The sequence below is a fragment of the Corylus avellana genome, chromosome ca3 (genome assembly GCF_901000735.1).
Source record: "Corylus avellana chromosome ca3, CavTom2PMs-1.0".
Taxonomy (NCBI): domain Eukaryota; kingdom Viridiplantae; phylum Streptophyta; class Magnoliopsida; order Fagales; family Betulaceae; genus Corylus; species Corylus avellana.
The window spans coordinates 20,448,428-20,460,494 of NC_081543.1; the positions used below are offsets into that span (position 1 = coordinate 20,448,428).

Below are 12,067 nucleotides of genomic sequence, written 5' to 3' on the forward strand. Positions count from 1 at the left end.
TCAAGATAAACTCCATCAAAGAATTGGAATTTTAAAGTCTAATCACTTACAAAAGATAGGTTAAGGCATCACAAGTTTGAAACTATGTAAAGTGAATTAGCACATAAATATAAAGCTTCCAATTAATTCCAATGTGCAAAGTCTCAATATTTCAAAGTTCATTGAAATCTCCATTAGAATGAATAGCTATGGCATAACTTTTCTTTTTCTCTTTTTATTTTTTTTATTTTTTTCAAGTTTTTTCTTTTTCTTTTTGGTTAGGCTGTGCAATGTTTGGTTCCCTTAAGCTTTCTAATTGACCCATGTAGCGAGTATTAGGTCAATGACTCCCAAACCAGATAGTTTTAGGGCATTAGGTGTAAAACACCTCTAATGACTTACTAACTCAAGTCAAAAAGGCTACGAAACCAAACTGACCATGACATTAACCAATTCAAAATTCTTTATCTTTTGACATGAACACTCAATGCTTAATGAGGCAAGAGGTCTAGTTACTTAGTGAAAAGCTTATCAATGATCATTTTTTTTTCTTATATATATATATATATGTGCCAAAGTATCCATCTAATAAATCATCCAATTTCACCCAAGACATAGAATCACACATCTGATTTTCATATCATACCCCACAAATTATGTGTTAATGTGCTTGTGTAAGATTAGATCAAACATGTGAATTCTCAACTGCCCTACTAATTTCAGAACTAGGTGAAAATAGGATTAGTTTAGATAGAAATTAACTTTCACAACACAATTCCCTGCGGATTCGACCTTGCATTTGCATAAACTATATTGTAAACGACTCATGCACTTGTGAGTACTTTTAAAACTCACAACATGTCAGAAGTCATCCAACATTAGTTTCTAGATATAAGTCATGGAGCGTCCATGATGACAATCCTGAAAGAGATGTTTAGAGAGCAAAGTCGTGCTGCTAAGTCAGACACGATGAGAACTTTGTTAAATATAAAGATGGTTGAAGGATCTCCAATGAGGGAGCATTGTTTGGTGATGATAGCCATGCTCAACACACTAGAGGTATTGGGTATTGAGATTGATGGAGAATCTCAGATAGATATGATTCTACATACCCTTCCAATTCATTCAATCAGTTAAGGCTAAATGAGTTGATGGACAAAAAGGAATACACATTTGCAGAACTGATGAATGAGTTGATCGGTGCGAAAAACATCCTAAAGTCCAAAGTCATAGTTAACTTTGCTCATGCTTCTGATAAAGGACCAAAAGGTTCAAAGAAGCATCTTAAACCAGTTGCAAACTTGTTGTCAAAAAGTTTAAGAAATATGGCAAATGGACAAAAGGCAAGAAAGTGGTAAGTGTCACCACTTGATAATCCTGGACACTAGAAGAATGAATGCCCCAAGTATCTTGCTTCCAAAGGTCAAGGTAATGTATCTTCCTTTCTGGTTGAAACATGTCTAGTTGTGAATCCACCAGATTCCTGGTGTGTGGATTCAGGATCAACTAATCATGTCTGCAATTCATTGCAGGAGTTCCAGGTAACCAAGGAATTGAGTAAAGGAGAGATATGCCTGATGCCTGGGGATGGAACTAAAGTTCCAGTACACTCCATTGGAATTGTTAGATTATTTTTTGATTCAAAGGTCTTAACATTGTGTTGTGCCAAATACTACCTAAATTAATAGATAATATTTAGTACGTTTTAACTCGCAAGTGCACAAGATCAAAACAATAGTATAGTGCAGCAAGTACGAGATCGATCCCACAGAGATTGTTGATTTTATTCATAATTGATTAAAATATCATCTTTGTCACGAAATAGATACTATGAAAATAAACAAAGATAAAGATAAAGGTTGGGCTTTGATATCCACCACTAATCATGCTTAAATAATATAACAATATGCCAATGCTCTAATCATATTATGAATACCTAATGTTTGCCAACCTAAGGGTATGGGTGTCTACTCCTTCAGCTATTGATTTATCTAAGCTACGAATTAGGCATGGTTGTCTTCCCTAATTCTTTTCTTTCTTAAAGGAATTAGCATGGGTGTATACTAAGTTGTTCTTTAAGAAAGCATAAATTTGTGGAAATTGACAAACACATGAGGCCTAGGGGATGGGTGTCTACTCCCAGTTTTCCATGTTGATTAATCCAAGAACTCGGGGTGAGATTCTTTTGTTACTCTATTAAACCCAGGACTCGATCATTCAAATTGATTTAAATAATTAATCCATACCACATGCGTATAATGGCCAATCACACACATATGACAAATTCAATAAAATAGGAATTAATCAAGTTAAGCTTTACAATATGATTATCACAAAGGCGCCAATATTGAAATATTAAATAAACATAATTAGGGCTTCAATCTAGCCCTGCTAAAGTATTAGTTACACATTATTAAAATAAAGGGAAAAGAGAGAACCAAAAACTGCTCCTAAAAGTAGCCTCCAAATTCCCCTCTCCAAAGTTGTGCCTCTAGATCCCCCAAATTGTGAGGTTTTGAGGTCTATTTATAGGCTTAGAAATACTCTAGAAAACCTAGTAAAATCGTAGGGTTTAGTCCTAGTGCAACTAGAATTCTAAAAACCCTAATATGGAAAGAAATATAAGTCTGGCTGCAGCTTCTGGGATTCTCTAGCGCACGGGTGCGCTCCATCACACAGCTGCGATCGATCGTGTGTCTTTTGGGCTTGATCCCCATGCGATCGAGTATTCTCTGGTGCGCACGAGCGCACACCTTGCTCTTCACGGCTGGACCTCTCTGGAAGTGCGCTCGATCGCACTACCATAATGCTTTTTCTTGCTTCAAATCTTCTAGCTATTTTCCAATTTTGTCCTTTAAGCATGATACTTCTAGGAATGCTTTCTTTTCTTCCAAAAACCTATAAAACAAAGAAAATACAAAAAGGAAATCAAATAGCATAAACTAACAAAACTAAGGAATTAGCAAATATAAGTTAAGGGCTAAAATATGAATATTTTGGCACTTATCATACTCCCAAACTTACATATTGCTAGTTCCTTAGCAATATGAAACTAAAAACAAAATGAAAAACAAAAAACAAAAAGATAAATCCATCTTTTGTGGGATGTACGATTGCATTTAGCATATGCAACAAGCCTTTTAAACCTCTAGGAATTTCCTAGAAGACAAGTGAAGTCTCTTGAGAGTTTTCCAGGAATGTTACCCACAAACATCATACAAGAGTTCATGTTATCCAAAACTCAAGTGTCACTCAGAACCATGATTTTCATTGATTTGCAAGCTTAAAAAGATAAACTCCATCTTCATAATGAATTGGAATTTTAAAGTCTATTTACTTACAAAAGACATGCTAAGGTATCACAAATTGGAAATAGTGTAAAATGAATTAGCACATCAATATGAAGCTTCTAATTATTTCCAATTTGCAATGTTTCAATATCTCAAAGTTTATTGAAATCCCCATTAGAATGAATAACTATGGCATAACTTTTCTTTCTCTCTCTCTTTTTTTTTTTTTTTTTAGGGTCAAGCTATGCAATGTTTGGTTCCCTTAAGCTTTCTAATTGACCCATGTAATGAGTGTTACGCCAATGACTCCCAAACCAGGTGGTTTTAGGGCATTAGGTGTAAAACAGCCCTAAGGACTTACTAACTCAAGTCAAAAAGGCTACGAAACCAAACTAACAATGATATTAACCAAATCAAAATTCTTCACCTTTTGACGTGAACACTCAATGCTTTGAGGCAAGAGGTCCAGTTACTTAGTGAAAAGCTTATCAATGATCATCATTTTTTTTCTGTACTCTTCTTTCTCTTTTTTATATATATAAATATGTTAAAGTATCCATCTAATAAGTCATCCAGTTTTACTTAAGACATAGAAACATACACATCAGACTTTCCTATCATACCCCACAACTTATGTGCTAATGTGCTTCTGTAAGATCAGATCAAACATGTGAATTCTCAAATGCACTAAGCAAGTAACCAAACTGAAAAGCTCTATAATTAGATCATGTGTTCAAAATTTTAAGCTCACCAATGAGAATCAAATCACAATTTTTAAGAGCAACCAAAATTTTAAGACAACATGAACATGCATATTTTTTTTTTCTTTTTCAAAAATGGAACAAAGTGTGTGTAAAGTGTCTCCCATACCCCCAAACTTAAATTACACATTGTCCCCAATGTGTGTATAACATGGAAAGATCTTACCTGGGAGATGGATGACCCGTCTGGAATGGCATGGCTCATGGCACACCCCTAAACTTGAACTAAAGCACACTTGTTCCTGAAAATTAAAACACTAAAGTTACAAAGGAAAACAAAACGAAACTAAAAATAACCAACAAAAAAATAAAACAGGATATGATAGGGGTGCCTCCCATGAGCGCTAAGTTTAACAGTCTTCTGCAAGACTGTGGCACTTTAAACTTGAAGCATCAGTCTTTCCTTCTCTTGAACTAAAGGGAATGGATTTTTTCCATTGTAAGGTGATTCCAAACGTTTATAGATCGAGGAGGACCACTTTGAGTTTTCTCCAAAATTTTCTCATCCGGGAGGGAATCATGAACTGGATAATACTCAAGGGATTCATCTATCTTGGCACGCTTTACTAATATAATAGAAAGTCAAGGCTCTGGGAAATGAGTAGGATGGAGCCTTGACTTGAGCATTGTACAAGTGCTTAAGGCTCCTTCGGGCCATGGCCACAACTATTATATAAGGCAAGGCTTGGAAGCAAGCTATCAGCGCTTATCGGCAAGAACTAGGCTTGGCTTGGTTAGTAGTGTCCGCATATTCTGTCTCGCCCGCCTGCTGGCCCATTAATTCTTCAGAGCGGGCCGGCAAGCCGGGCGGACGGGTACCATCGAAGAAGTGCCTCAACGCGCCACAGCCACTACTTTGACTCCTTTTATGCAATTATGAACTCCATGGAACTTTGCAATTTGCTCAACAAATAACTCCATCAGACTTCCCTCTTGGATTCTTGGTAATTCAGGAATAGGAGCTGATGTTGAAGAAGTCTCAGTGCTCTCTTCCTTTTCCCAGTGTAGATCTTCTAGAACCTCAATTTGCTCCTCTTCTTCCACCTTGTTGTTCTCAGGAGTGGAATCCAAGGTACAGATCAAATTCATATTGAGCAAAGTGCTCTTCCAATGGATCCTCCAGACTTGGCTCGCTAAACATCTCAACTTGCTTGAGGAACTTGTCAAGATCCAGGTCAAATTCAAATTGATCAAAACGGTCATGCAATGGATCCTCAAGACTTGGCTCATTAGAAGTCCCAGTAGACTCAAGTAGCTTGTCCAGGTTTAGGTCACCACCAAATTCATCAAAGCACTCTCCCAAAGGATCCTCAAGACTTGGCTCATTAGAAGTTTTGAGCATGCTCAAGTAGGCTGTCCAGGTCTAGCTCACCTCCAAATTGATCAAAATGCTCTCCCATCGCATCCTCAAGACTTGGCTCACAAAAACTCTCCGCAACAGTTTCTTCATTCCCAGGGGTGGTGGTTGTTTGCTCATGATAGTAAGTGCACTCATCCTCCATGTAGTGCTCATTAGGATTGGCCACCAACTGACTTTGACACTCTTCTTCTTCTTCTTTAAGTATATTTGTCGTGGAAAAATCTACCTAAATTAATAGGTAAATAATTGTACGTTTTACCTGCAAGTGCACAAGGTCAACATGGTAGTATAAGGTGCAAGTACAGGATCATTCCCACGAGGATTGCTGAATTTATGTTTAAAAATAAATTCCTTAAGCAAAAGCAAAATAAAATTGATTGTTGATGTGATGATTACAAAGGGTAGGGCTTCGATATCTACTACTAATTATATTAAACTAGTATATCAATATGCCAATGCTTTGATCAAGTTATGCATATTTAATGTTTGCCAACCTAAGGGCATGGGTGTATACTCCTTAAGCTATTGATTTCCCCAAGCAACGAGTTAGGCATGGGTGTATACTCTAACTCTTTTCTTTCCTAAAGGATTTAGCATGGTATATACTAAGTTGTTCCTTAGAAAAGCATATGTTCTATGGAAATCGACAAACACACAGGGCCTAGGGCATGGGTGTATACCCCCGGTTCCCCATGTTGATTAACCCAAGAATCGCGGTGTGGATTCTTTTGTTACTTAAGTTAAACCCAGGACTCGGTCATCCAAATTGATCTAACTAACAAGTCCAAACCACATGCACATGTTGATCAGGCATACACATATGAGGAATTTATGCAAGCAGGTATTAATCAAGTTAAATAGCACAACATGATCATCACAAGGCGCCAATATTGAAATATTAATTTAACATAACTAGAGCTTCAATCTAGCCCTACTAAGTAAATTAGCTACACATAGAGTTGATGTTAAACATCTTCATAAAATAAAAGAAAGGAAAGAATAAACCCGAGACTTGACTTGAGAGCTCCTCTTCTTCTCCCTTCTCCAAGCCTCCTTATTCTAAAGGCTTAGGAGTCTATTTATAGGCTTTAGAAGTCCTTGGAAAAGTAGTAAACCCTAGGGATTTCGTAAGGTTTCAATCCTATTACAATTGGGAGTTTGAAAAACCCTAATATGGAAATAAGGACATTATAGCCGCCACTTGGAATGCCTCCTGTGCACGGGTGCCCTCGATTGTAGCCCGTGTGCGCTTGATCGCAGGTCTGCGATCGCTCCTTCTTTTAGCTTGCGCTCGATCGCTCCTGGCCTAGCTTGTGCAGTATCTTCTCTGGTATTGCGCTCGATCGCAGGTACCCTGCAATTGATCGCAGTACCAGGGAGCTCCAATTTTTTCATCTTCTCTTTTTGAGCCTAAATCACCCAGTTTTACTTCACTTTCTTCCAAAAGCCTGTAAAAACATAAAAAATGCAAAAAGGAATTAAAATGGCCTAATTAACTACAACCAAGGGATTAAAACATGTAAGATAAGGGCTGAAAATATGAATATTTTAACGCTTATCACACCCCCAAACTTACATATTGCTAGTCCCTTAGCAATACAAAATTAAAAACTAAATGGAAACTGAGAACAAAAAGATAAATCCATCTTTTGTGGGATGTACAATTGCATTTAGCGTATGCAACAAGCCTTTTAAACCCCAATGAATTCAATAGTGGACGAGTGAATTCTCGTGAAGGTTTTCCAGAAATGTTACCCACAAACATCATGCACAGTTCATGTTATTCCAAAAATTAAAGCATCACTTCAAAACCATGATTCTCATTCATTAGCAAGCTTAAAAAGATAAACTCCATCTTCAAAATGAATTGGAATTTTTAAAATTTTATTACTTACAAAAGACATGCTAAGACATCACAAGTTTGAAAATAGGGTAAAGTGAACTAGCATATAAATATAAAGTTTCCAATTGTTTCTAATGTGCATTGTCTCAATATCTCAAAGTTCACTGAAATCCCTATTAGAATGAACAACAATGGCATATTTTTGTCTTTCTTCGTCTTTTTTTTTTTTTTTTCTTCGTCAGGTTGTGCAATGCTTGATTCCCTTAACCCATGTAACGAGTGTTAAGTCAATGACTTCCAAACCAGATGGTTTTAGGGCATTAGGTGTAGAGACACTCCTAGGACTTACTAACTCGAGTCAAAAAGGCTACGAAACCAAACTAACCATGACATTAACCAAATCAAAATTCTTCACCTTTTGACGTGAACACTCAATACTTTGAGGCAAGAAGTCCAGTTACTCAGTGCAAAGCTTATCAATGATCATATTTTTCTTTTTTTTTTCTCCACATATATATATGCCAAGGTATTCATCTAATAAATCATCCAGTTTCACTTAAGACATAGAGACACACATTAAACTTTCATGTCATACCCCACAAATTATGTGCTAATGTACTTATGTAAGATCAGATCAAACATGTGAATTCTCAACTGTCCTAAGCAAGTAACCAAACTGAAAAACTCAATTATTAGATCATGTGTTCAAAATTTTAAGCTCACCAATGAAATCAAATCACAATTTTTAAGATCAACTAAAATTTTAAGACAAACATGAACATGCATATATTTTTTCTTTTTGAATTTTTTTTTCACAAATAAAATAAAACTGGGACAAAGTGTGTGTAAAGTGTCTCCCATACCCCCAAACTTAAATGACACATTGTCCCCAATGTGTCTAAATAAAGGAAAGAGTGTACTCGGGATATGGTGGACATAGTCTTGGAAAGGATGGCTCATAGCACACCCCCAAACTTGAATTGAAGCACACTTGTCCCTGTAAAATCATAAAACACACAAACAAGTAAAAAGGAACAAAACTGAAACGAAATAATTTTTTTTTTTTTTCGTAGAAAAATAATTATGGGATCCTGCCAAGTGCGCTCGATCGCACGCATGGTGCATTCGATCGCACTAACAGAATGCGATGGAATGACAAATGGGAAGCTGCGATCGATGGCATCGCAGTAACAGAATGCAAAAAATGTAAGAAAAGACTTAAAACACAAAAACACCAGAATAAAACACAACAAACAGAAACAAATAAAAATAAAACAAAAGGATATGCTATGGGGTGCCTCCCATGAGCGCTAAGTTTTATGTCTTCAGCTAGACTGTTGTCCCCTTTTAATGTTGCCCAGAAGTAGATGCTCCAGATGGTGGTGGTAACCGAGCTAGGATGGATCGCATCAAATTTTCCAGGGCAGCTAAACGTTTGTCCATGGCGACCTTATCTTCCCTAGCTTCCCTTCTTTGATCAGCTAGCTCTCTCCGAAGACCGTCCATTTGCTCACAAAGGGATCGATATTGGATGGCTCGAATATCAATTGAGGCCTCTTCATCAGCTTCTGCTACCGGCTCAGCTGCTGGTTCATCTTTAGCCATTGGCTCGACCTCCTCTATCTCTTCCTCCTCTTCTGGAAGGGCTTGGGGCATATAAGAGCAACTCTTATTCCATTGGCGAATGCCAATTATGGGAGTGTTTGTGACTGGTTCGTCCGCTGCAGTGCCCTTGATGCCCTTTTTTCGAAGAATATATGTGATCAAGTATGGGAACGGCAACCCCCATGAGTGAGTGGACTCTGCTCCCCCAACATGCACTCCATTCCAAAATTTATGGATTTGATTCCAAATAATTTTGGGAATGGAATACTAGGCATCCTTGTGAAAGGCGTAGAGGGTTTGTAGAAATTGATCTCGTCTTTGAGTTTTGTGTCCCAAAGGGAAGGCATTGTGATGAAGCACCGAGTCCATGAATCATAACCTTCGCGGCAACTTGGACCGGCTGCCAGCATTGTGGTGGGCATCTGCATAGTCCCCTTGGCACATGTCTTCGATGATCTCCGCCACATGATATCGGGCCGGGTGCTCGGCAAGATTTGCAGTTTTGGGAGGATGCTCATCATTGCACTACAAGGCGGTGGCTATGTCGGCCCTCGTCACATGAACAATTTGGCCTTGAACTTTGGAGGAGAGAGCAGCCGGATTATCACAGTCATGAGAAAGCTTGGCATAGAATTCCACGACCAACTTTTGGTAGACGGTAGAAGTGACCGGTTTAAAGAGCTTCTTGAGGCCCCTTCGCCTAAACTCGGCAACCACCCATCGAGTCGCCTCATTATGTTGAAAATCTTCTCTTATGGTGAAGGTGGTTTCAAACAGTAGCTCCCGCTCTTCAAAAGCTGGTGGTGGAGAAATCTCATGAGCTCCTGACCCTCTGGAAGATGAAGCACGTGTTCTAGGCATTTGGGACTTGGTTGGGGACTTTTGTCGAACACATAGTGTGCACTCCGATTGACCACAATGACAACTTCGGCCTAGGATGTTCCAAACCCCCTGCAAAAACACAAACAATTCCAACACAGAGCCAATGTGGGTGGGTAAACACCCACAATTACGAGAAAAATTGAAAAAAATAGGAAATTGGATGAATGTTCGGAGGCTTGGGGGTGAGAATGGGCCGTATGAGGTGGTTTTCGGTGAAAGAGGGTGGTATGGTGGCCGGAGAATGATGTATGTGGTGGTGGTGTGGTGATATTTGTGAAACTAAGGTGTAAGATGGGAGGAAGATGAGTGCCGGAGGGGGAGGTTTTGTGGAGATCCTATACGGCGCCGGAATAGTGATATGTGGGTGATAAGTGTCAAATATTGCATATTTGGACCCCTTTATTTATATTAGTTAATCCTTTAGTTGTGTCGTTATTTAATATTTTGTGTTAGTTTTGTGTTTTTAATATTTTGTAGGTCATTGAAGAAAAACTGCAGCTTTAAAGAGAAAAATGCAAAGTTTGGAAGAAAGAATACGTTGAGAAGACCTAGATTGTGTGGTTAAGTCTAACCAAATCCAGGAAATAGTTTAAATCATATTAAATCAGATTAAAGTTCAGATTGGATAAGATTTCGGATCGGATTCAAATTCAGATTCTGCACACGTCTTAGTATTTTGACCATAACTCTCTGCTCAGATATGGGATTGAAGTGATTCAAACGTCATTGGAAAGCTAGATCAAAATACTACAATTTGTTGTGAAATAGGATTTTCGTAATTCTGACAGTTTCTATGCCAAAATCGCCCTGTAATTAAAGGACACAAATCTGGACGAATCCTATTCCGATTTCAGACTTCTATTTTAACTGGGAGACAGACCTCTGAATTATCTAGGTTTACTTGGGCTTCTAGGACTTTCCTAAGCCTATAAATAGACTTCTTTGCATTAAAGAAAACAGACACAATCTCAGAGAGCAAAATTCTTTTGTTTAGTTTTTCTTTAGGTTTAGGTTTAGGTTTAGATTTTATTTTTTATGTTGAGCTAAATTCCCAACTAAGGTTGGGGATGAAGCCTCACCGATGAAGAACAACATCACTTTTATGTAAGTTTTTATTATTATGATTTTATTGGTTTTATATTTCAATTGTTTTACTTCTAATCAATTGTGTGGAGTAATTCTTGGATATCTCTTGTGATTTAAGGATACATGTGATGATTTGAGATAATTTCATATGATTGATTGCTTGGCTTTTAACTTATAAAAATTGGATATCCCTTGTGATTTGTTCTACGGATACATCTGGTGTTTCAATTAAATTTGGATTCCTTTTGTGATTTGGTCAATGAACGGATACATTAGATGGTTTTGATTAATTCTTTGAAGCATAGTAAAACATATCTATGATTTAATTTGTGAGAACTTCGGATTAATATTGATGAACATAAAGTATGTTGTTATGATTTGGTGAGTGTGAATTCCCAAACCTTAGTACATTTATCCTTAGATTTACTTATTTTATTTAGTTTATGTTTATCCTTTAATTTTCAAAACTCAAAAATCAAAACCCTTTTGGAACTAGATTAGGATTTAATTAGTTTATATATAAATTGCTCTTTCAAAAATACAATTCTCTGTGGGATCGACCTCGCACTTGCAATCCATTAAACTACAATTGATTCGTGCACTTGCGAGTTAAATAAATTTGCACAACAAGTTTTTGGCGCCGTTGCCGGGGAATTGTTTAATTTTTGAAACCAATTTATTTATAAATTAGTTTTATTCTTCTACTAGTTATAATTAGGATTTTATTTTTCTGCAATTTGTTTTGTTTTATTCGTGTTACTAATAAAAAAAAAAAAAAGATTTTTCTTGTTGTTTTTTTGTTTTGTTTTGGCTTGTTTTACAGTTTTGCCGTAGAACCTTCCGCGCTACCCTACAGCAAAGGCAGCAACTGCAGCAGTTCTGTAGATTTTTGCCAAAAATTTATTTTTTGTCATTTTGTGAGTTTTTAAATTTTAGTTTTATTTTTTTAGTTAGTTAGTTGTTTTTTATTATTATTTAAAAATAAAAAAATAAAAATGGTTACTATTTTATGTGGGATATTTGCATGTTAAACAGTGAGGGGGAAGTATGAATTTTCATTTTAATGATTTTAATGTCTCTCCTAGTTATAGGACACCAACTCCTACCAACTACCATCAAAATTTTTACCCACATAAACCATGTTCATATTGTTTCAATCCTTATCATGAGGAAAACAATTGTCCAGATCTGGGAGCTGAGCTCGATGACTTATGGGACAAATTAGACCAAATCAGAGCAGCTAGATCTAACTTTTCATATG

At 37.0% G+C, this 12,067-nt stretch overlaps 1 protein-coding gene across 1 annotated transcript; it reads left to right on the forward strand.

The window, feature by feature from the left end:
- The first annotated feature begins 888 nt into the window (after positions 1 to 888).
- On the forward strand, positions 889 to 1,337 carry LOC132174252 (uncharacterized). Its single transcript, XM_059585939.1, has 2 exons — positions 889 to 1,038; positions 1,113 to 1,337. The coding sequence occupies exons 1-2, from the start codon at positions 889 to 891 to the stop codon at positions 1,335 to 1,337; spliced, it is 375 nt and encodes a 124-aa protein (XP_059441922.1).
- The last annotated feature ends 10,730 nt before the right edge of the window (positions 1,338 to 12,067 follow it).

What these genes read in the sequence shown, in the direction of transcription:
- LOC132174252 (XM_059585939.1), top strand. Translation starts at nt 889, where the DNA reads ATGATGACAATCCTGAAAGAGATGTTTAGAGAGCAAAGTCGTGCTGCT. An exon ending in CCATGCTCAACACACTAGAG is followed by an intron (nt 1,039 to 1,112) that starts GTATTGGGTATT and finishes TCATTCAATCAG; the next exon opens with TTAAGGCTAAATGAGTTGAT.